At 34.0% G+C, this 27,500-nt stretch overlaps 1 protein-coding gene across 1 annotated transcript in view; it reads right to left on the minus strand.

The window, feature by feature from the left end:
• The window catches only part of LOC137651491 (serine-rich adhesin for platelets-like), a gene marked incomplete at its 5' end in the record, with an annotated part of 396,053 nt that overhangs the window by 214,961 nt on the left and 153,592 nt on the right, over positions 1–27,500 (minus strand). Inside the window, 3 exons of the mRNA XM_068384716.1 lie at positions 13,806–15,980; positions 18,275–18,533; positions 23,302–23,368. Of these exons, the coding sequence (XP_068240817.1) occupies positions 13,806–15,980; positions 18,275–18,533; positions 23,302–23,368 (2,501 nt within the window). The remainder of the gene's footprint in view (positions 1–13,805; positions 15,981–18,274; positions 18,534–23,301; positions 23,369–27,500) is intronic.

The following is a 27,500-nucleotide window of genomic DNA, read 5'->3' on the forward strand; positions in this document are numbered from 1 at the left end:
TGGCTGCTGATGACTTAGCAGATAGACCTATAGGATGCCCCAATGCCCATATCTTTAGCTCACAAGGATAGTGAGGTTGCAGTGACCAAAGAAACTAACGAGTTTGAGCAGGACTCGAACCCCAGTCAAGGACGTTACCACATCGGACACCACAACTATGAGTAACTTATATATACTAGCGGGCGTATCAAGGAATGAATTATATAATATTTCTGTTTCAGATGTTGGTTGGATGAGAAAATAAGAAATCAAAGTTCGGCAGAAGTTTGAATGGGATAATAGATGTCCAGGAGAGCAAGAGATTGATTGAATGAAGAGACAAGGGAGACGTTCCTTCTGGATGGATGTGAAATGCAACTGCCAAATGTGGATGAAAGAAATGTTGAAACAATAAAAATACATTAGGTAGTAAACGTGAAAGAAATAATGATGAAATGGGAGAAAATGTAACTATGAACAGATTTTCAATTTCCTGTACGAGTGAATACCAAAAAGAGTTTTGAAATACGTTACGTGCCTTGAGAAGAGAAGTTATTAAAAGTCCTTTTTATAAGGGCGAGATGAAAATAGGTATTAATTGTTTGTATGCCAGTGGTTTTAGAATTAAGGGGTCGTAATATTTAAAAAGTGAATGTAATAAAAAAGAAACAAGCAAAATCTATACCTATGAAGTTTAGATTAATCTATGGATGACAGCTGACAAACAAAATATTCTACTTTGCTTAATTCAGTATCAATAATCAACTTTGGTATCTCTCCTGTATGATAAGGAGCATGTATCTGGCTATATATATATATATATATATATATATATATATATACATATACATATACATATACATATACATATACATATACATATATATATATATATATATACATATATATATATATATACAGTATATATGTGTATATATAATATATAATATATAATATATATATATATATATATATAATATATATATATATATATATATATGTGTGTGTGTGTGTGTGTGTATGTATGTATCTATGTATTGTATGTATGTTTATATATATTGCATATATACAGTATATATACATAATTTATATTTATATATATAAACATATAATCTTCCTGATTCCCAGACGTATACTATCTGCTGAGCCATCAGCAGCCAATGCCTGGCCCTCCTTGTTCCTAGCTTGGGTGGCAAGGAGGCTTGGTCGTTGATCATATATAGATATGGTCAGTCTCTAGGGCATTATCCTGTTCGATAGGACAATGTCACTGTCCCTTGCCTCTGCCATTCATGAGCGACCTTTAAACCTTTAATACCTTCTCGGTTTCTCCCCATTCATCGGGGTAAAGTGAAGAGGGGATAGGCATAACTAGGTGAGAGGGGGTTGGGGTGGGAAGGGTTGAATCTGTGTGCAGAATATAAATATTTAGCCATAATTTTTTACGGGTCGCGTACAATAGTTATTAATATCAGCCCACGGTTGACCGTATTCCTCTCCACCAATATCTGTCATGATATGAAAGTTTAAAACTGTCACCATGGAGTTCCAACGGTTACCTTCACTTCCTTATTTGATCACACTGTCAGGAGACGTCAGGTGTTTGGGGACAGGTTTTTTAAAACTATATCTCTCTCATTTTTACTCGTATGGATGTGCAGTGCTAATGAGAGAGAGAGGAGAGGAGAGAGGAGAGAGAGAGATGAGAGAGAGGAGAGGAGAGAGAGAGAGAGAGAGAGAGAGAGGGGGGGGGGTGCATTCCAACAGACCTAACATTAGTTTAGTTTTGTTATAATAGCATAAAACACTTAACTGAGAGATAGGTCAATATTTATGTTAGATTTGCTTTAATACTTTTCAATGCTTTTTCTTGTGTTATTGTATGAAAATAGAGACAAGTGTCCATCACCAATCATTTGAAGAAATGAAAATGATTAAATATTCATAAGAAAAAGAGAATTCCTCAAGTTAATTACTAATATGAAAAAATACTTGATAGTTTTTATCTAGTCTTCAAAAAACCAAGATATCTTAATAGATATATCAAAATATCTAATAAGAAATAAAAAGAAATTATCACAATCTCTTCTTGAATATAATGAAAGAACAATATACCTACAGAAAAAGCAAGGGTTCGAATTTGCTTCACTAGACAATGGTGCCTCTCTGGCGAGAAGGGTACACTGATATATTAACAGATATAGACAATTTTAAAACCATTACTCTCTCTCTCTCTCTCTCTCTCTCTCTCTCTCTCTCTCTCTCTCTCTCCCTCTCTCTCTCTCTCTCTCTCTCTCTTCCTATACGTCTTGCAGTGAGAAATCGGTGTTTTTGTTTATTTATCCGAGTTTAATTGCAAGTCCGATTTGGCAGTTGAATTGCTGCAAGTGTTTTCTTATTACTTTCTTCTCCCATTAAAGAAGATTATTGTTCTGAAGATGTTCTTTTGTGCCAGTTTTCGAGGTGTGCCATAAATTTCTTAGTGTGCCCCCGTTAAGCAGCGTGAAATATTCGCGCGGAAAATTAAGTTTTGGCATTAAATCATATAATGTTTGGCAGCTCTCGTTTACCCAAGTCTCGGTTGCCAACTTCATCGCTCAACAACTATACCATCTTGACTCATCTTCATGCGTTGCGGTAGTCTAGACCGGAGAAGAGAGAGAGAGAGAGAGAGAGAGAGAGAGAGAGAGAGAGAGAGAGAAAGAGAAAGTCTCCAAACAGCTGAGAAAGATAACTTCATTTTAGATTTCGAGTCGTCCCCGAATTTCCCAGGGGACCATCCGCCGAGCAGTATGCAGCGCAAACGTCTCCCTTCTTCCTCTTCCTCCGGAAATTTCAAAGCAACAGCGAACAGGCAAACAATCCCGCAACATCACGTACAAAGGAACCAGATGGGGGGAAACACACACACACATACAAACACAAAAGATGAAGATTCACGGGACTCGGGAAAAGGGAGAAAAAAAAAAATGAGCAGCGACAGTTTGCTGCATCTACCGTGCTGTTGACGTTAGGGGGAAATAACCATTCTTCCTCGTGTTGACATTCCTCAATGAGGAGACTTAGGAGTTGCTCATTCTGTTTTGCCCAAGGCTTCACTTTAATCTCATCAGCGAACAAACATTTTCATCTCGATGCATTTCAGATAATTGTCTGTTCAGAAGGTTAATGCTCTGGCCTGCCTTGCTATTTTTAATTTTTAGGTCATTGGCACTGAGTGCCAGCATAAGCTTGATAAGCTAAAATTTTAGGCATATTGTTGAATTACCCCAAATAAAAATAAATTTTTTATATAAATAAATTAAATATATATATATATATATATATATATATATATATATATATATATATATATATATATAAACAAACAAATATAAAATTTTGATATGAATAACTAAAAATAAAATCGATATAAATAAAAATAAAATTATGATAAATTACTTATTTATATAAATTGCTATTGGTGAATGACTTGCTTTCTTTATATATCACTGGCACTATGTGCCAAAATGGCCTTTCTAAGTCCTATATTTTATGTCCAATGTATCATTATCACAAATAACAATAAGTCCTGATAAATGATTTTATAGATAACTATGTAAAGTTGGGAAATTACTATTGGTGATGAATGATCTGTCTGTAAGTGTGACGTACAAAATAACAATGATGTTGAAATAACCATTAAAGGTTTAAAGGCCGCTCATGAATGGCAGAGGCAAGGGACAGTGACATTGCCCTAGCTAGCAGAACAATACCCTGGAGACTGACCATATGGCGCCCAAGCACCCCGTCCCCTCTTCATCAAAGCTGGGACCAGGTAGGGTCAGTCAATGGCTGCTAATGACTCAGCAGGTAGACTTAAAGACTCCCCCAAACCCCCATCCTTAGGTCACAAGGATAGTGAGGTTGCAGAGAGCAAAGGAACTAACGAGTCTGTGCGGGACTCGAACCCTAAACTGGCGAACACCAGTCAAGGATGTTACCACGTAGGCCGCTACAACCCTATTAAGAAAGTGATGCAAAGCAACTTGGTATTAATGGGTAAGATTACATTAAAATAATGATATCAATTATTTTACAAGAGAATATGATACTACTAAGAGACAAGGCAAAAGAAATTCCTAGTGTTAATTCCTAATGTGAATAAAATAACCCCTTAATATTTACTCTTATAAATCACGAGAATGTAATGAATATAGCGAATCAAAATATATTATGAGGAATAAAAATAAACTAATTAACAAAATACAATATTGAATTTCATTCAACACAAGAAGCAGAAATATCCAAGACCATAAAAAACATGAAATAAACTAAACAGCAACATGGAGGAGTTTGACACATCAAACACAACAAAACAACAAAGATAAACTAACTAATAACGAACATCAATATCAGCACTGAAAGAAAAATACAAATCACTATGACTCTAATAGTGCAAATGCACTGGACTTATCTCTAAAAGTAATTAAGTTTCATGTTTAACAACTCCTGATATAAAATATTGATATACAGTAGCTGCCACGAGATTATCTTCTCACAGTGGCGACAATGAATAGTTAAATGTTTAGATGCTAGTTATCCTACGAAGAGTCTAAAGAAATATTTTTCATTACATATCTTTTGGTCTTAAAATCAAATATTATCATTATTATTATTATTATTATTATTATTATTATTATTATTAAAATCATTATAAGGTAACGTCCAACGCTTGTTGGAAAAGCAGGATGCTATAAGCGCAAGGGTTCCAATAAGGAAAAATAGCAAGAGTGAGGAAAGGATACAAGGAAATAAATAAACTAAAAGAGAAGAGATGAACAATCAAAATAAAATACTTTAAGAACAGCAACAACATTAAATTGGATCTACACAACGAATTGTCCGTATTTTAAAACAACTAACCCGTGAAAGAAAAAATGAAACTTTAAAAACCCTTTGCGGTCTGTAGCGAGCGGCAATGAGACAACATGGCACCAGGAAGCGAATAGTCAGTAAATAACTAGAGCATATTAGGGTCAGGTTCTAAATGTGTACGTCAAACGTCAGATGTCACTTTAAGAACTCTGACATTATGGTTCTTTATGGCTAATTTTAGTTAAGGATAAATCTCTCTCTCTCTCTCTCTCTCTCTCTCTCTCTCTCTCTCTCTCTCTCTCTCTCTCTCTCTCTCTCTCTCTCAAGCTAAATAGAATTTAGAAAGCCTGGGTCAAGAATTGATTAAATTAACTCAGAGAGAGAGAGAGAGAGAGAGAGAGAGAGAGAGAGAGAGAGAGAGAGAGAGAGAGAGAGAGAGGGAGGCTGCTTCAAAACTAGCCGTCTTCATCATCATGAGATACCTCATTACGTTACCCGCCAGACACGAGACACACTGGAATTTAATGAAGTGAACTTCTCTCTCTCTCTCTCTCTCTCTCTCTCTCTCTCTCTCTCTCTCTCCAGTTATTGTTAATTGACATCATTGCTTCAACAAATTTAGTAAAGTTACGTGTTATCTTTCTTCTCACGTAGCGTCAGATAGTTCAACTTTCGTTTTCCTGAGCAAAGCTGTACTAATCAAGGAGAGAGAGAGAGAGAGAGGAGAGAGAGAGAGAGAGGAGAGAGAGAGAGAGAGAGAGAGAGAGAGAGAGAGTCACAATCGTATTAAAAGTGGCAATGAAGTTAATATAAGATAGCATTACTTATTTGAAAAGATTTTTTTTTGTTGCACCTTAATAAATTACATAACTCGATTGATTAAAAGCCCTAAATACATTTGCTACAATACCTGAAACGGATGGATCTAATCCCAAATGCTTTAGCACAGAGTAAGCAACGATCTATAGAATATCAACAATAATCAATGGCTGAAAATTGAAAATTTCTTTTCATGAAAAAGGAAATGTAAAAATTTTACTATTATCCTACCTAGTTCTAGCCACCGATATATTCTTAGACTGGCACCAATGAAAACAAACAATGTTCGCAAACATTGGAAACCTTCCAACTTGGTAATCTGTTGGAGGGGGATTCAAGACTTGCTCAAGCTCGATATTTCAAGTACTGTCTGTTTACCATCCCTGTGAACTATGGATGGGGGGGGGTTTGAGGTACCTATAAGTCTGTCTGCCGAGTCATCAGCAACCATTGCCTGTCCCACCCTGGTCCTAGGTTGATGAAGAGGGGACTTGAGTGCTGATGTGTGTATATGGTCAGTTTCTATGTCGTGTTCCTGTCCCTTGTCTCAGCCATTCCCGAGTGACCTTTAAACCTTTAAATGGTTGACTGTCTTTTAGAGCTTCTAGAAGAATCTTAAAGGCTGTAAAAACACTTTGCTTCTGAAAATCAGATTGATAGTCTCCATGCAGTTAGATGAAACATTTCCTAAATTTGTTGTCTGAGCATCCTGACTTTGTACAGCAACATTCTCAGAAACTCCAACAACAACGGCCATAGATCTGTGCACCATTCCCTCTGTGGCCAGAATGGTCCCATTAGTTATCCTACAGTTTGCTGATATCCTAAACTTGTTTCACAACTGCCAAGTCATGACAAACAATGAGATTGCATAGAGAGCTAGGTTTGACCAGTCTTGTACCAATGCATCTACCTTCCATACAAGGTAATTTAGAACTAGCGAACAAAACACCTATCTCTTTTGTTCAGTGACATTGCAAAAATGTCTACACTTGGAAGAGCCCACCATTTCTATATTTCTTGACATGTACTGATGGCTATACAGTAGTGATAATTCGTTTGGAAGGACTTGACCCTTTTTGATAAGTTGATCTGTTAAATTGTTCAATTTCCCCACAATAAACTGAAAAAGGCTTATTTATCTCAAATTTGACCAAGTTAACAGCACCTCCGCTATTTGGTACAGGGAGGGTGACCTTGTACTACCTTGTTTTGAGATGTAGGCTAGAGTCCCCTTATTATCTGAAAACACCGCCATGGTCTTCCCTACCAACAGTTGTTCTTGGTCATAGAGTTCCTTTTGAAGGTAAAGGCCAGGCCGAGCTTGCAAGTTAACAAAGCACCTTTCCATTCAAAATATGATGCAACCAATGAACTTTAGCTGAAACTTCATCAGCAACTGTGTGAGGTTGCTTAAAAGCACTTACTTTAGTGAGCGGAGGGATATTAGAATCCAGAATACCAACTGTCTTCTGCATAGCAATCTACTTGTCTAAAAGAGGCTACGATTGTGACTGCGGGAATGAAAGAGTTCAGCAGTTTAAGTGTCTAAAGAAAATGAAGAATTTAAGGCTCTATGAGCCTTCAAAATCTGTAACATGCAGAGAACCATTAGAACCCTTCTCAAATGGAACACAATTACCTGTAAACCCAACTTGAAAAGAGAGGTTAGAGTTAGTAACCGGGCAAGTAAGACCAGAATTTCCAACTTTAAGTGAAGACTTGCTGGTCTCCTGAGATTTACCAAAGGAAGCAAAATCAGTAAAGAGCTTTTGAAGCTCAACACTATCAAAACTTGGCCGGCTAAGTGCTGTATCAAAGAGCGGTTGTCATCATCCCAGCTATAATAAACTTGCCTATTCTTCTCTGAATATCCCCAAGTTTTATTTTGTGCTGAAAAATTTTAAATTTGGACGGAAACCATTGAAACATACAGTACAGTACTTTCAGTGAGGCATTCCTCACATAATTATTTGAATCACAGTACTGTCCCCGACATGAGACAGAGGATGCAGATCATGATCACTTGGAAATGATTCCTTTGAACAATCGAAACATTAACCGTTAACAAATCTAGAGGAGGACCTCTTTAATTGTATTGTAATGTATAACTATCAAGAGGATAGTGTATCAAATCAATGCGACAAAGACAATAAACAAAGGGCCTAAGGAGTGTCAATACTTTAGTTCTTTCCATTAACTGCTGGGTGCTTCATTACTTTACTAGAGGTATGTCTATTAAATGGTATGAACAAATTGAAAATAAACTTTTGTAAAATAGAACAGCCATGGATAGGCAAGTCTATTCCCTTACCTACTTCAAACCTGAGAATAGATTCTGAAAAGACCAGAAGAAATAGAAAAGTCTAACCCAAGATGTACGTTAAGTACTTGTTTGCACATATGGGGTCATATGACTAGGGGAACAAAGATGAAAATCTGAAGCAGATCCTTGATCCTGGATATTAATCTTCAAACCTTAGAGTAAGGGTATCAGACATAAACAATCTCTGAAGAGACTAAACTGTGTCATCCATATTCAATAACCTATGATTTCAAGTACTGTACTATACGCAGGAACAATTTGTAAGGAAAACCTGCAGAAAATGTAAGTTTACCACATGAACTAACTATTTATAATTACATAAACCAACTCAAAAGAAAAGGTTATGGTATTTCCCAAACTAAAGCTAAGGATACAACTGTATTACAAATTTGGATTAAGAAATAAAAATAAGACCAAGAGTGAGAAGATATGAGAACACTCATAGCAAAATTACAGTAAAATAATACCGTACAGTTAAAATTTAGATGAAATCTATTTGCATTTGAAAAAATAGTTACAACTACTGTACATTATTATGACTTAGTTGAAAAATTCCAAGAAGTATTAAATGAGATATGGAAGGTGATCTGACAAACAAAGCTACATACCTATAAAAGAAAACTGAATCGAGCTCAAATTCTTTATGAATGCAAGTAGAAAAGTGGAGTTACCAATTTATTTCAGTGTCTTGATTATATTTAGAGCTTAAATATAATCAAGACATCTTGATATTTCTTCTGATCTTATGATCTTGCTATGGCTAATACCCAAACAAGCAAAATTAAGCACCATAAAACCAATAGCACATCCTTAGCAATAAAGCCCTGCCACTATGCTTTGGGTTTTAGGAAGGACATGTTTAAATATGTGCCTGACCCTAACTGCCAGTAATTTGGTATTGACTGAGATCTATAAAACTAAAAACAACGAAAATTAAAATATCCTGTAATTGGAAAAGCTACTACTTCAGGAGCTCAAGACCAAGGTTCTCATTTAATTTTTCAGCATGACGAAACTAAATACCGTAATTGATTTACAACTTAACACCATAATCATCTAGATTCAGTGATGAGCTGAAGCTTTCCTTAGTAAATAGGTAACATCAAGGATTATCGTGGCCTTACATAACCACTGACAAAAATTCTGGAGCAGTACCTGAAAAACCACCGCTTTCCATAAAAAAAATAATTTATAGGAAATTGCAACCGGAAATTTGAGTGAAGTGTATAAAAGTAATTCATAACATGAATAGCCTAATTTTTCATCAACCTTGTGACAAAATAAACATGTTTGGAGGCATTCAACTTTAAAGACTAACCTATTTTATGCTAGACAATACTACACGAGACAAAACCCATAAATCTGAAGTACAGTAGTCGCTTTGCCAGCCATAACTACAGTACTGTATACATAACACAGTTTCCTATCTATAGATTCATCTGTATCAAACAGTTTTTTTCTAATAGATACATTACAGCATAACAAATAACTGAAACTGACCTCTACGTTCCACCATTTGATGGGGATAATAATGATAACATGCAGTGCACATTACGATGCTGAAACTAGGCAATGCCAAAATCAGTTAAATCCTTAAATTGACTGATGCTAAAGCCTTTGTATCAAGAATATACTTCTGTAACTAATCAGAACTTTACATTAATGAAGGATCGCTGAAAAGATGGCAGTTTTGGCACTAAAGTCTTTCTATTCTAAATACTTTTCAAAACTACTGTACAGGAAATCTCAACCTTTCACTTTTATCTGAGCAATAAAGAAGCAAAGAGGAAATTAATTTTACTAAATCTTTCCACCTGTTAACTTACTAGCCACTTTGGACACATTCTTAAATACCGTATTGTATAGTAAATGAAGGAGAAACAAAGAGGAAAACTCCCCTTTTGTTTCTTCCAAAATTGAACACAGTGCCATGGTAGATACATAAATATCATATACACAGAAGATTTGTTTAAGTGCATCCAGTAAAACAACAGGTGAACTGAACATAAGCTAACTCATATCTTTAATGCCACTTGATGCAAGGGGCCTACAATAGATTTCTCAAACCATCCCTGCCTCCTGCTTTCTGAAGCAGATCATTTGTCTTAACATTTAATATAATCACAAATGAATCTACAAATTACTGTGCACATTATATACTTAGCTATAAGAGTAATAAAATATATTCAGATGTTAACTCAAGCTGCAAAATAATAATTCATAATTTTTAACTTTTCTTGGATATATGCACCAAAACAAAATTTCCTACTATTCTCTGATCCTCAAAATTTAGCAACAAAGAAACATTAAGGAGATAAGACTGAATAGTAGGTAATATTTATTATTCATCAATCCCAAGAAAACTATTTAGTATATGACCAAATATTAAAATATGCTTCCTAAAATGTCTTTACTATTTCAGTCCCCTTCTATAGTCATGTCCACTTTATAACTAAAATTACCGTATATAGCTTCCTGCAGCAGTTATTCCTTTTAAGGTCAGTGCTATTAGACCCAATAGGAAAAGGCATAATATCATATAAAGTTCCACTTGAAAACTTCTCATATAGAATTTACAGACTAAACAAAGTGTAATTGTATGCAATTATAGAAATGGCAAATAAATATTGCAGGCAGCAGGGTGGATGATTAAGAGAATAGCATTCAGATACCATATTTTATTCTCTACCCTTATCAAATGAAAGAGCTAAAATTCTCCTAAAATTGTTGACCAAAGACACTGTACATTAAATTAAGAACCATATGCAATGCAGAATTCTTTTTAAACAATTTGTTGAAGAGCAACATATTGATAAATGCTTGGAGTAATACTGAATTGACAATAAATCATGTCATAGTTGTTGATCCTCATTATAATGAAATCATTCAGAATGCAAATAACCACAAAAAAAGTGTACACATGCTCTCTAATTTCCAAAAATAGAAGATAATACTGTATATTTTTCGGCTTATTTGCACTTTTCTTTGTTTTTTGCGTCTGCCAATTATTGTTGGTGGTACCCATAAATCAACCCATCATGGAGGCCCACTGTGATAAACTGGGGAGTTTTGAATGAATTGTAAAATATGAAAAAATCAGCATATGGGATGATATACTGTATGGTTCATATGTATAATTAGTAACAATGGAAAAGAGAGAATATAAAAAAAGGATGAAAATGTGGCAATAGCACCTGTAATTAACACAGTTATGCCTTATAACCAAACCTAGAGGGCCAGGTCCTACTTGTTAAAGAGGCCCCACATCTAAACTGAACTAGAGGACAACTAACCACACACTAAAATACAGTATAACGATGTAAAGTATACTAACATAACATACTGTGCCACATCCTTCCTGGTAAAGAGGGAGGAGGACATATTTTTTAGCTCTGGATACTTCCAACCTATATTTTCCTGAGCTGTTAACTTATTTATTTCTATATTGGTCTTATGTTCTTAAGTATATACTGGTATGTGCATGTTATCTATAAAGTAAGTAAAGAAGACTGTCTCATCACTAATGTGTCTACCTAGCCATTTTCAAAAATTGCATTCAATTTCTGTGAATTGTAATCCTAAGAGATTTGCAAACCAATCAGTATGGTAAGAAATTTCATGCCAAAAGTCAAGTCTTTTCATGTATAGCAAGTGCTATATAGTACTGTATATTTCCAGAGTAAATTATGTTGCAGTAATTATTCCTTACCAGCAAATTAAGTGATATAACTTCAATTAAAACTTTCAAATTTCATTGCTTTCAGTTAAAACTTATACTAAAACTGTTTAATACTGTACCTATTTGCTTATATTTGCCACTCATTACAATAACACCTGCAAAATAACTAAAGTAAGGTAAGGATCAGACAATGAACAGGTCCAAAAATATCTGGAAACTTATCCCTTAAATGGTGTGAATATTTTATTGACTAAAAAGTTCCCTAACTATGGCATCACATATGGAAAAAAAGAAGTTGCAAGTGAAGCTCTTCAGCACAAGTAAAATGTTTATCCAATAAGCAGAGGTTGTCAAGATGAAATACTGTAAAGCTATAGAAAATTGTCAAAACCAGTAAACATTGTACTTATCAGTAACTTAGGTCTCACTTTCAATAATGCATAAAATTTGCAATTATCATATATAGAACTAAAGTAATCAAATTAGTTCAACGTTCTTGAACTTCACAAAGACTGAAAACGATCTCAAGGCACTTGTAGTTAAGTTCAGATTCAAGAACAGCACTGTAATCCTATTATCAGAAGGTGAACAAAATTTCATTTTGCAAAATAAAATTTCTCGTCACTATAGAAAACTGACAACAATAATAAAGCAGTCCTGATAAACAATATTTAATCTTTGCAGAAAATCATACCAAATTTATCAGAACATTAAAATACTGTATGACAGCAGAGCTCTGTATTGTTGTTTGTATAGACATGTTAACAAAACTAACCTCTCCCTGTGAGAATACCCATTAAAGAACAACAAAATCAGAGTACAGTATCAGCTATGAAACTACATTACTACAATATCATTTTGAAATATCCTTCTATACTGTCCTCTTGCATTTACACAAGGGGTAATAATATATCTATTGTTTACTGAAATCAGTAGGCATATTTTGATGATCATACTGGTACAGTATCAACTGTACTTTCATTGTCATATGGTATATTTACGCATGTCACAGAAAAATCATATTGGATATACTGTCAAATACTTTTATGTATTTTTGAACTACATGGATATTATTGCCAAACTACATACTGTACAGTACAGTATATGATATAGATCCCTCTCATTTTTATCTTCAATTTTTTTCATTTCCCAGGATTTCTCTACTTCTCATCCATGTCATTCAGCAAGCTAGAGTATTTCCAATCCATATCATTGCATGCATGGTTTTACAATACTAAAATCAAATTTTTCTGAGAATTTATAAGAGAGATTACTTGAATGCCACAAGTGGATGAGATCATGGCATGTGGTAGATGGAGATGGTTTAGGCATGCTCTCCGCACTCCCCAAGAGAGATTAGTTCACCAAACATTTAACTGAGCTCCACAAGGCACTCGATGAGTTGGAAAATCCAGGCCTACATGGCTGAGGACTATGAAGCGTGAAGCAGATGATGAATGGAAAAATATCGATTTAAAAGCTCAAGATAGAGAAGACTGGCAAAATCTAACCGAGCCCCTTTACGTCAATAGGCGTAGGAGATGATGATATTCTCTTACTGATCGTATAATAGGCTACAGTGCTATTAAATAATGCTACCCTCTGCAGCAATAGACATAAGAGTTACAGCAAATGGATAGGACCATTTTCACTTTTCTCTAGTTACATCTAAAGGAGTCCTGTATAACCTAAGATTTTTTGCATGGCAGTCTGATTATTAATAAAAACTAACCAACCAGCAATTATTGTGCTGTCATTGATATATATGTGTAAAGAATAAATGCAACTCATAAAAAAAAAAAATAGTTTAAGTCACGTATTCAACTTTAACTTTTAACAGTTTCAACTTCCACTTTTGATCTTGATAAAAATAAAATCAATAGGATTGCATTAAATAGCATTTGGTATTAGAGGGATGGAATTTAACTTTAAAAACAAAAAGGTAGTGATGCACAACAATTGCTCATATGTTAATCAACATAAGCAATGGCAAATCTGAAGTTAACTTAAAACCTCATTTGAGACCTAATGGGTACACAGATGTTTGGTTAACTTTCCTAATAATGATAATTCTATTTTCTGTTTTCAAACTTATTTCAGATGAATCTTACTATTTGATCATAGATAAAAATAAAATAAACTTACCTTTTCCTTTTTTGCCAACCATTAAGGATGTAGCTCGACGGAGTTCCTTATTTTCTTTCTTCATATCAGCAGGTGTAAGATTGGGCGGTAAAGTTGAGTGCTTCTTTCTCTTCCCTGAGAGTGTAACCTCTTGCTGTGATGGCTCAGAAACTGCTTCTGCTAAATCTTCAATGCTTCTGAAGCGACCTGATCCATCTCGTGTAAGGGGAATAATAGAAGGGCTTAGTGACGGGAGACGGTTGAACTCTTGTGGAGAGGGCAATGCCGATTCTCTTAGAGAAGATCTCCAAGGCTCTCGAATAATATCTCCGTGAATTCGGGTGGAAGCTCTAGATGTGGACGTAAGTTTGGTAGTGGTTGCTCGAGTATTGGAACTTGAAGAGGAATTAGGAGTTGGTGTTCGACTTCCACTTCTAACTGAATCAGCAATTCTAGACAATAAGCGACCGGAACGGCTTCCTTTGGAACCAATGCTTCCTTGATCTTCTGTTATGACAGCTAATGTATCAGGTCTTGGTCTTGGTTCTAAATTTTTAAGGTTTTCCAAGAATTCCCTGTCGGTTAAGGGATTATCACTATCTTGAATACTATAATGACTAGCAAGTGATCCATTGATGGCACTGCTAACCTCACTTCCACTACCCATCTGTTCATTTTGTCCATAAAGATCATCAACATGAGTAATCTTATCTCCTGTACTGTAGTGAGAGTAATTTGAAGCAACTTCGAGAATTTCGTCCTTCCCTGTGGTACCAGTGTGTAGCCAACTGGAATTCTTGGAAGTCGAAGGCGTTGACGGAGCTGATCTAAGAGAAGATCTTGCTTTATCTCTGTGTGATAAGGGTGTAGGAGTGGTGGGAGTTGTTCTTAAAGATATTCTAGAATGATCTCTAGGTGGATTTGTTCTAGGAGTCCAATGCATAGACTCATCTCTGGGGGGAGGGGGTGGGGGTACTTCCATTGTTTCCTGCATGGCAACCTCTACTTCATCTCCTTCATCTCTGTTTCTTTCCATATCTTCAGAAGCGATAGATGCCTGGCTTCGAACTGACTCTTTTCCTTTCTTGATTTCTACTCTATTATCTCTAGAATTTTCTGCATCCCGCGGAGAAGTTAACGAAGGGGGAGTTCCTGAAAAATCTGATCGATTATCACTTCCACCACTTTCATCAGTTCTTGCAGTGCTTACTATTGAACTTATGCCACTGTCTGCCCTTTCCTCAATGGGAGTTTTCTTTGAAGGTGGAGGTGGCTTAAACTTAGGGGGACTTTTATCCAACCCTTCAATTAATCCTTCCTTCAACAGGGTTCTTATCGATTCAAACTTTTCTGCAGGCTTTGAACCATTTGAACCAGTACTATTTGAACTTTCTCTAGAATTTTCTCTACTGAAATTATTTGAATCTCCTTTACTCTCCATTTCTTTTCCATTCCCTTTCTGAATAAACTCATTCTCAGGAGACTTAGAAAGGGACTTTTTCACTTTCCCATTAATATCTTTTCGATCTCTTGCATTACAGCCATTACTTCCCATGGTATTCCCTGGGCCAGATGTAACTGGAGATAACTTTGTTTGGCCGTAAGAAGAGTTTCTAGCTTGGCCTTCGTTCATATAATCAAATGATGCTGTGGAACTCTCCATTGATACAAGAGATTCCACTGAATTTTGCCTGAGGGGTCTTTGATTAACAGAGGATGGGCCTGAGGGGCTTGCAGTAGAATCCTCAAGGGAATCATCTGAAAAACCATTCTCATTATCAGGTGGAGGTAGTCCTTGATGGAACTCTTTGATCATTGTCTGCAAAGGCGTAGAAGGCGTCTGTGAAGGAGTGGATGACTTTGTGGATTTGGACGTTATAATTGGCGTACTCTGAAGGCTGTCGTCACTCAGGGAATCTCTATTACCAAGTTTCTTTTTCAAAGGATAGCCTTGAGAGCCAGGCACATAAAACTGTGAACCCTGAAGAATATCAGATTCATTACCATCAGAATCACCATCACCATCATCATCGTAATCTGGTGTTGGTGAGGGGGGAGCAGGAATGAACATTCTTGAAGAGTCATTGAATACCCCTGAGACAATAAAAGCACCTCCACTTGGACGACTTCCCCGAGTAACAGTATTGTTGCCCTCTTCTGTAATCACAGGTGCCTCATCAAAGCCACTGTCCTTGCCTGAAAGAAACAAGACAGATGAGCATGATAGTGAAAAATTTATGTTCATTATGGGGTGCTTTATTGCATAACAAAATCAGATGCCCAATCATGCAAACACCTTTAAGAAGAGTCCCTATCTCAACAGAATCCTTAATTGTTCAGCAAAATCTAAATAATTGGAAAGAGATCTTAATAAATCAAATGGATAATAAAATTCATCAGTAAATTTTTATATTTCTCATTTCTTCATTGGGCCCTAGTATGAAACACCTTTGAGTAAAATTGTGTACTTGTCAGCTGTTCAAGATAAGACAACAATCAAATGAAATACCTATAAATGTAATCCAAAGATTTCTATACAGACTTGACTTACAGTTTATATTTCTTGGGTTTGATATTGCTTCATTAGAAAGTTTCTATTAATTGTAATGTTTTCTATAGATAATGTCTGCCATCAAATTTTACCCATGGTTAAGGGAGTTTTAATGTTTCATAGGTACAGTATGAAGATTCTTCTACTTAAAAGGTAACCACATCTTCATTTCATCTGACCCAAGGAGCTTACATACGATACATATGTAAGTACAGTATATCTGGATTTATAACAGCATATAAAAGGTTCTAGAAGTTTTCAAAACAGTTATGTGAAATATCAACATAATTTAATATACTATTCATCCAACATTGCTGACTTTATCACTCAATCCTCACTTCATGCCTCCCAACCACTCCATCCCAATTTCATACCTTCTGTATTGCTCTTAAGGCCAGTCAATCAAATTTGTTCCTCAAGGGTTTTAAGCAGCATTTCTTTTTTTAGAATCTGAGCATCAAAATCTCCAAAGTTTCCTCCAAACCCCTTATTCAAAGGGTTTTACACATACTATAAAGATAGTTTTCAAAATTATTTCGTAGATACAAATCATTTATTTCAATAATGCCATGCAGCTGGTTTACTTGGAGAGACCCAGGAAATATGGTATGGGTAGTAGACGGGTAAAATCCATCTAAGAAAGAGGGATGCTTTCTGTACCACCTACAACGTCAAGGGTTTTATTTTTCCACCTCAATTGTAGAATACAGGATGGTTTCAAATGGTAAGAGTTGGCAAGAGTGCATTTACACATAACCGCAAACTAGCTTTAACAACTGCAAAGCCCCAAATTAAGAGTCATTTGACTCGACGGATCTTTACAGAGGTATTCATCCAATTGAGGATTACAGTATAGATCACAAGTGGTACCTGGACACTTACTTAAACCTAAAGTAACATTTGAACTGCTCAGGTTTCTAATCCATGAAGGATTGAAATACAACTTTGTCCATCTTATACTTTTTTTAAGCTATAAAAATCAGAGCTCTTATTGAAATATTTCAAATCATCTCTTTTTGAAGGCACACATTTTATGCAATCCACTTCATAAAATTCTATTCCAATTGGAAACGTCCCTCCTTGATTATCTACTGGACTGGGGTTTGAGACCCACTCAAGCTTTATTGTTTCTAGTAATGGCAGCAACTTTATCCTTGTGCGCTAAGTATGGCAGGTTAGGAGAGCCTATTGGACTACCTGTTGAGCATCATAAGCCATTGCCTGGCCATCCCTGGTCTTAGCTTGGATGGAGAGGGGTCTTGGGTGCTGATCATATGTAGCCTATGTATGGTCAGTTTATAGGGCACTATCAATGTCCCTTAATTCTGTTTAAACCTTTAAACTACTATCTTTTCATTCTGACAGGCATTACTTTATTCTCTCTATCCCTGCAAGTTTATGCATTCTTTTCACTGTCCAATAACCCTTCTATTGAACCTCTAATTTTCCTTTTCTCATAGTTTTGAAGATATTACACATTTATCTTCATAGGATTTTTAATCATATGAAAATATTTTTCTCATAACCAAAGCATTGGCCAATGTGTATCATACCTCTTACAACTTCCTTTTCAACAGCAATAATGCCCTTTTACCTTTAAAACTAGTGAAACACTGACTATACAAAAGTGTATATGTACTTCAAACTCTAATTTTTCCTTATACGAATCTGAAGAAGAGAGATTTCCTTAGCCAGTAAAAAATCCTCTAAAAAAAAAAAAAGGAAAAGCTTTGGTAATTTGGAGCATGAGACTCCTTCTATGAACTAAACGAAGCAATAAAGTCTTTTCATTACAAAACCAGTAAAATGCTTTATGCAAAATTACATACATCCACTACAAGTCAAACACAATGAAATATTGGTTACTTTAAATTCCACACAAAGAATGATATGCTCTAACAAAGCAAGCATTAGTAAGATAAAGGATAAATGTACTTACCTGAGGTAAAGTGAGGTAAGGAAGATGAATTTTTCATAGGCACACGTGGACTTGATTCCCTGACCGGTTCCCCTACTCTAAATTCCGAGGGTTTTGTGGATCCTGGCTCTCTAAAGGATGGATTGACACCACGATAACCTGAGATTTTTCTTTTGTTGCTATTGGTATTACTATTCAGAATTCTTCTCTCTTCTGATGGAGACGAGAGACCAGAGCTGTCCGAGTGGCCAACAGATGTGAGCCTCCTACCAAATCGATGCTGTGGAAATACAAATGCATTTGAGTTCACTGGAACAACAGAATAGTACAGGAAATTCAGGAAATTCATGTACAAATATGTAATAATAAAAATCTTGATAAATAAAACATTTTGCAATGCATCATATAGTAGCAGTAAATTCCTCAGCTACCTCTAACAAAATTAATCATGCATTAAGTTATTACATTTAAATGCTGTAACATGAAATATAAGAATTATATCCATGATATTTGAATTTCTATTCACTGTCAAGTCTGAAAAGAAACTTCTGCTATACTCTGACTCTATAAGTAAATTTACACAAATCAGATATAAGATTATATTAAATACTGAATGGGAATTAATAGAGAATATGTTTGAGGCTTAACTGAAAATATAAAAAACCATAACCAATGACACTGCTCCATAAGTACAAAACTAATTCTTTGCCACTGTTATCCCAACATTAAGGGGTCGATTGCCTCAGGCATCGTTTATAACTTGGCAGAGGGTTTTTACGATCACATGCCCTAGCAGTTATCAACCGCAGTTATTGGCGGTGGGGCTAACCTTTGATTAAATGGTCCAACGGCAAGGTAGCAGTTTCCACAGTTATTGGCAGTGGGCTTCCTAGCCTTTTGCTAAAAACCAAGACTGAAAGGCAGCAGCAGTCCTTTTAGTCGGTTTCTACGATATCCAGGGCGAACAGTGGTAGCATTCTTACACCCCTACCACAGGTTAATCCATATGTACAAAACTCTCAAGCCTTATTGCAGAGTCAGCTTCATTTGACAGAGCTGGATATCTTCCCGTTAAGAGAAACATATGCCCCACCTAGTAGGACTGGATTTGACTACCTCTAAAATATAGATGTATGTGCAAATCAGAGCCTGGTATTAAGGGTAATGTAACTAGGTGAGGTGTATTTTCATGGTGCTTATATTTGTTCAAAGTCTTGAAACAAAACAATTTTTTTCGATAAGATATATTGCTGCCTCAAAATGATAGCGATCTGCAAATTCTCTTAAGCCTTTCAAGTATTACTTCAAATTTTGCAATCATAGCACAACTTGGTCACCAAGAGCTTTACGTTTCACAGGATGACCTCGCCAATACAAAATAGATGTTATTAACCAAATGAAAGATAATTACTCTGAGGACTTTGGCATGTATAACTTATAAGGATACTCTATGGAGATCGATGAGAACCACAGTTATTTAGTGTCTCGCAATGTGAAAATGCCTCCTCCAAAAATCAAAATACCTACAGTCGCTTCTGCTTAGGCAGATTGGATAACCACTTCAAGGTATCTGATGCATCCACTAGTAATTTGTTGGCATGTATGTGATTACATATATATATATATATATATATATATATATATATATATATATATATATATATATATATATATATATGGTGTGTGTGTATCCCTTATCCTTTGAATAGACTTTTCAAAAGGTTATGGAGGTCCACCTGGGGAAGGGAGATCTAAGGATTTTTAACCTTGCCCAAGAGTGAAGTGGAGGGAATTGTCAAAACATGTACATATTCTGTCCTTTATACCGCAAACTATTATTATTGTTATTGAAATTATTATTATTATTATCATTATTATTATTATCTAAGTTACACCACTAATTGTTAAAGGACTCTCGTAATTTCCCAGTTTATGAGAATTCCTTATTTCTCAATTTGGATTTTTCTATTCCCCTTTTTCCTGATACTTCACTGCTTAACTCCTTTTCAGGAGCTTCACTGGATACCCCAATTTCTGGAATTTACCCCTATCAATCATTACCTAAAAATTCTACTGATTCTTCGATTTGTGACAGTGGGTGTTTTCAAACTAATGCGTGAATAAACCAATCACAAAAATCTAATGGAGTTTCTCATAAATATACAACTACAGTTTTCTATTAAAATGAATTCAAAGAAAACGAATAAGGTCTAGATTTTTGTAGGGGGTACTATTCTTATAAATGACATAACAGAAAACGGGAATAATCTTTCGAGCAGAGACTCGCTTTAACACCTTATGATATTTAGCCCAACCGTTTCTGTAATTTATATAATATAAAAATATTACAATAAAGTCTCACGTATATGAATTAGGAAATTTAAACTTTTCAGTAGTATATTACTCAAAATGAGCGAATCCAAAATTAACATTAACCCCAAGTAATTGTTTGCAATAATCATTGAAGACAATGATATCAGGTTATCAGATCTCAATAACAAAATATAAGAATTGAGAGAGAGAGAGAGAGAGAGAGAGAGAGAGAGAGAGAGAGAGAGAGAGAGAGAGAGATGATTAGGCCGTTTGACTTTGCAGAATCATGCCAATACATAAATTTAAAGCTACAAAAATTCATTAAGAGGGATCTTAGGCCGAAAAAAAACCTACAACTGTGTCTTACTTCTTTTACAACTAAAATAATTATCTACACATCTTTATCACACAAGAAAATGGGGGATTAGGAAATAGACAAATAACTGATAATCTATTGTCTAAATAGACAGTGATTCAAGTAACTAAGAGCTCAGGGTTGACGTAAAAAGTTTAAATTATAATAATCTCCATTCTATGAAATAAAAAAAAAAAAAAAAAACAACTTACTATGAAAATAACCCAAAGGAAATTACAATAAATATATATATATATATATATATATATATATATATTTATATATAATATATATATATATATATATATATATATATATATATATATATATATATATATAATATATATATATATATATATAAATATAATATATATATAAATATAATATAATATATATATATATATATATATATATATATATATATATATATATATATATATATATATAAAAGAAATAAACACATAAGATAAGTCTGACAACCATTTTGCCATGTTCAGTATCTTGATGTAATACTAAACTAATCAAGGGAGTAATTTACTCGGGACAGACTTAACAAGGTAAATTGCTCTCTTAGCTCTCTCCAACAGGCTCCTAACGATCCAACCACTACACGACAAAGGTCTCTGGAGTTACACAATCTCTCTCTCTCTCTCTCTCTCTCTCTCTCTCTCTCTCTCTCTCTCTCTCTCTCTCTCTCTCTCTCTCTCTCTCTCTCTAATACAAACAGGAATTGAAAAGATACAACACTACTCAATGTGGTAATTTCTTTACATACAAAATAGCAAATACTTGGATTAGACTTACAGCGGCTGTAGTAAACAGTAACACGATAAACGAGTTCAAGCATAAGTTAGACAAGATCATAAGAACTCTCTAAATGCTTAAACTAAATCGGTATACCAAAGCGCAAATGGAGTCTCCGCAGATGGAATAAAGTCTTTGAGACATCCAAAATCTCTCTCTCTCTCTCTCTCTCTCTCTCTCTCTCTCTCTCTCTCTCTATCCACAAATACTGGAAGTGGAGTAAATTTTTTTAATGAAATTTTTAAATTAATCAAAGAAAATGAAGTTAAAGAAGAGTATTTCAATAAAAAAAATCTCGGCAAGATTTTCTATGAAATATAAATGGCTATTGTAGGATTCACTCCACTTTCTTTTACTAATTATCTGCCCTAGGGTTCGTACATAAGCAAGAAAAAGAACAGTGTCACTGCTTTATATGCATTATTGTGTCTGAAAAAAGTTAGGGTCTCAAACTTGCAACATACCATAACAGCTTAGTGTGAGCAACATTATGGCATAATGCGAACCGAATGCAAAGAGAATAAATTATCTTTGTTCCCCTAGCTCACTTTTTTTACATTTTTGTTTCATTGCATCCAGATACTATCACATATTTTGCAGGTTCCATTAACAAATCGACAGATGGCACATGAAGTTCAGGAAAGGTATTTGAATATTATTACATATCAATCTTGCAAAACGGTATTCCTACATAAGCAGGAATCTTGAATTACCATGTATACACACACGCATTATATATATATATATATATATATATATATATATATATATATATATATATAATATATATATATATATATATATATTATATACACATACACAAACACTAATCATACATATAGTATATATACATATATATACACACATGAAATTATATATATATATATATATATATATATATATATATATATATATATATATATATATAGTGTATATATATATGCATGTATATAAATATACACAAACATACCATATATCACATATATTTTACTAATATAATATATATATATATACTATATATATAAATATATGCATACAATACATGTATAATATATCTATATAACTATATATATATATATATATATATATATAATATGTATATATATACTATATATATATATATAAATATATGCATACAATATCTATATATATATATATATATATATATATATATATATATATATATATATATAATATATATATATATATATATATATATATATATATATATATAAATATATACATACAATACATGTGTAATCATATATAAATATATATATATATATATATATATATATATATATATATATACATATACATGTGTATATATATGATATATATATGTATGTAATATATATATTTTATATATATATATATATATATATATATATATATATATATATATAAAATGCAAATATTCATATGATAAATATATATGCGTGCTTGTCTAACACTAATAAAGTGTATGCATAATGTAAATAGAAAAAAAATGCACTGAATAGTTAAAACCATGATAACGTATGCTGTTCATGTTCATACACATTATGGGAAATTGTAAAAAGACATGAGGTAGTACCTGTTGAGAGTATCCACCTCCTCCCTCATCGTTGGCATCGTCATCTCCGCTACTTCTACTGGGATTCCTGAAAGAAGAAAAACATATTAGATAAAATTGCTCATATTTGTGTTTTACTGGAAAGAATAATAAGTAGAAATAGCAATTAGAGATTTCAGACCTCCACCAATTAAGTTTGGCAACATTTTACTCAAGTCTACGGACCAAGCTCTCCCTCTTTCATATGTTGACTGATTGAATCTACTGTATGATAATAAGAATAATAACCAGAATCCCGATATTTAAAATTTAATGTTTTTTTCCGGCGCATAATAAATCTAAATCACTGAAATATGCTGAAAACCTATAATGATGTTTTGACGAAATCCTGCTCCCAGATAAACAAAGAGATAAATAAATAAACGCTGGTAATTTTATAACCTCCTTGGTAGAGGTTATAATAACACTTAACAGGAAAAATTAAAGACCAATATTAGTACGATTACTCTAACCAATAGCACAAACTTAATACACGATCTAAATAATCAATCTGAATATTCCGTACCATCCAAATAACACCACATATACGGAAATAAGAAGAAATGAAGAGCAATGCTTGTTCATTACATCCAGGTCACAGAGCTCATTTCCAATCGAAAGCCTTCGCCTTTCCACAGGTGTTTGAGCAGCTGAAAGCTCCTTTGTTCCAGATAAAGATTGATTTTTCTCATGGCAAATTGCCGTGAAGGAATAACTGAGCCCAAAACGAGTGATAGCGTATAATTAACGGAGATTATTGTTCCGTGGTCTCTCGGATACTCTACGGATGATGTCTCACTCCACTGGCTCTCGAGCGGCATTGCAATCCATTGTTGCTCGCACTAGATACCTCCGCTGTCAAGCTAGTTTTGGGTTATCTCACAACGCTTGACCAAACAAAGTCTTTTATTATTATTATCATTATTATTATGATTACTATTACTATTATCATTATTATTATTATTATTATTATCACTAGCAAAGCTACAATACTAAGTTACAAAAGCAGGAAGCTATACGCCCAAGGGCCCCAACAGGGAAAATAGCTCACTGATTCATGGAAACAAGGAAATAAACAAATATAAGATGAATCACTCTCCACTGTCAAGCTAGTTTTGCGTCTAATACTTGATCATCAAAAGTCTTCCTCTAAAACTGTGTTCAATAATCAGCGTGAATCGGACGTAAGTTTCTTATGGGTAATTCATTCTAATTTGGACATGGTTCTTACTTAGGAGTCTTTCTTCCGCTTTACCTTCTATTAATAACAGTAGTCTTTTATACTTATACTGTATGCGATAAATGCATTTTATAAGCAACCCCATTCTATCTTGCTGCTCTTCCTGTTTTTTCAAGTTTTTATAGTTTATAAATGAAATATCTTATTCAATGTTGTTTTAAAATAGTTTATTTTGAGTGTTCATTATATCTATTGTAGGTTGTTTATTTCCTTGTTTCTTTTCCTCACTGGGATATTTTTCCTTGTTTCTTTTCCTCACTGGGATATTTTTCCTTGTTTCTTTTCCTCACTGGGATATTTTTCCTTGTTTCTTTTCCTCACTGGGATATTTTTCCTTGTTTCTTTTCCTCACTGGGATATTTATCCTTGTTTCTTTTCCTCATTGGGATATTTTTCCTTGTTTCTTTTCCTCACTGGGATATTTTTCCCCGTTGGAGCCCTTGGGCTTACAGAATTCTACTTTTCCAACTAGGGTTGTAACTTAGCTTACAATAATAATAATAATAATAATAATAATAATAATAATAATAATAATAATAATAATAATAATAATAATGTGCTTATGGCTAATTCACATTGTGAAATAATTGCATCACTAACTGCTCCAATAATGAATGCTATGTGGATGTGCATTGAGATCAATTTGATTCCAATTATGTGAAAAAAGGCAGTTTTAGCTCCTTATCTTTAAGCAATGGATGCTGTAGTTTTTGCATTAGTTAGATATTATTATTAAATAATAAAGACTCAATTTCCTTATTCCCTAATGTAAAAAAAAAAAAAAAAAAAAAAAACAGCCATAGTCACCGAAAAAGAGTTCTATAAAAATATTTTCGAATGGACACAATTTCAACATTTACATTTGGAACACATTATCTTCTCGCGCAAAATTACTCGTGGGACGCACATTTCTGTTTTATTTCTTTTACGCTCCTACTTTCTAAAAGAATACTGTCACGTGTATCGAGTTAAAAGATGGCTTTGGTCCCCTTTGAGAGAGAGAGAGAGAGAGAGAGAGAGAGAGAGAGAGAGAGAGAGAGAGAGAGAGAGAGAAAAAAAAAAGCAGTAGAATACAAGAATCATTATAACTAAAAAATGATCCAATCATAATCGACAGAATGTATTCATTAAATCGTTATTATTATTATTATTATCATTATTATTATTATTATTATTATTATTATTATTATTATTATTATTATTATTATTATTATTTTGTTTTGTTATTGTTGTTGTATTATTATTGTTATTAGTAGTTATTGTTGTTATATTATTAATATTATTACTATTATTATTATTATTATTAGCTAAGCTAAAAACATAAGCTGGAACAGCCGGAGGCCCTAAGTCCAAGGGGTCCACAGGGAACAAAAAACCTCTGTAACGAAATTAAATACAAGAAATAACGAAATAGCTACAGAATGTCCTCAACTTATAAACAATTGAAGATACAAACACAAATCCAACAGAAATAATAAATCTCAGATATTGTATTAAAAGTTCATAATGAAATACAGTAATAAAACTATATTTACTTTAATGAAGTAAGCAAGACGACATTTGCAGTGTGTTGACATTTGCAGCTGAAAATCTTAGGCATGCTAGTTAGGCGAAGCCTACCCTGGGCCAAGTTTTAACAAACTTCGACTTGCAAATAAATTCCTGGGACATACTAAGTTTGTAAGTTAAAAACTTTCTGTTCATTGAATAAATACATTTTAAAAAACAATATTAATATCAGTAATAACTTCAAAATACATCAATCATATATAATCTATTAAACGACACCTATGTCAACTTGTTCAACATAAAAGCATTTGCAACAAATTTGAACTTTTGAACTTCCACCGACTCAATAACCAGAATAGGATGATCATTCCACAATCCAGTCACAGCTGGAATAGAACTAATAGAATACTGTGTAGTGTCGAGTCTTATAATGGAGAAGGCAAGCTCTGAATGCAAAGGATTGTCAGATATATGGAAAATCTTGCAATATGCACATAGAAATAACTGAATGACTGTGCCAGAGACTACTATCCAAACCATGAATAAGGAATTTAATAGACGGCAAATTTTTGTCAAAATAATTAAGATATGAATTAGCAGCTGAAGAACATATGCCGAGTAACAATACTCAAAGCATGGCAGAATGAAAGAATAAAATAATCCTCAGGATAGTTCTATTTAAAAAATCTTGATATAAAAAGATTCTCTCAAAATGTAAGTTTTTTGTGCAATTTTAGTGATGCATATAGCCACAGGGACATAAAAAGCCACCTTACTTGGTAAAAAAAAAAAAAATAAACATTAGACCATCTAAGTAAAGAATACATTGGGGCTCTTATCAAATTGAATTTTGCTTTCATATACCAATTTTGGCAGTGGAGAAGAAGAAGAAGAAGAAGAAGAAGAAGAAGAGGGGGAGGATCTGGAGGTGGAGGTGACGGGGGCCATGGAAATGGAAGGGGTAGCAGTTAGGTGAAGAGGAGTTGGATGAAAATGAGTTTATATGAGGATAGATAGGAAGAGATGGGATAGAGGTGGCTAAAAAGATGGGAAGGAGGGGGTTAAAGAGATAGGAAGGGGGCCATGCATCGAAAAAAGGGGGGTGGTAATAGGGGGAGGACCAATGGGAAGGGTAGCATCATCCTATTAAATTCCTGCCAAACATTCACTTAACTCCAGAGTAAATTTGACCACCCTGCGTCGCACCAAAATTTTGAGGAGCAGGCTTTCATTATGGAAGCAAATTACCTTTAATGGGTCCTTATTAGAGCAGAAAGATAAAATATACAGTACTGCAGGGCGACACAACTCTTCAAAAATGACTGAGACCTTAAGAATTCCTCCCACAAAATGTCGAATACAGAAAATAATATAAAAAGGGAAAGGACACACCATTACTGCGCTGCGAGTAACGAAACAGATAAGTGTATGA

This window comes from Palaemon carinicauda, chromosome 13, assembly GCF_036898095.1.
Source record: "Palaemon carinicauda isolate YSFRI2023 chromosome 13, ASM3689809v2, whole genome shotgun sequence".
NCBI classification, from domain to species: Eukaryota; Metazoa; Arthropoda; class Malacostraca; order Decapoda; family Palaemonidae; genus Palaemon; species Palaemon carinicauda.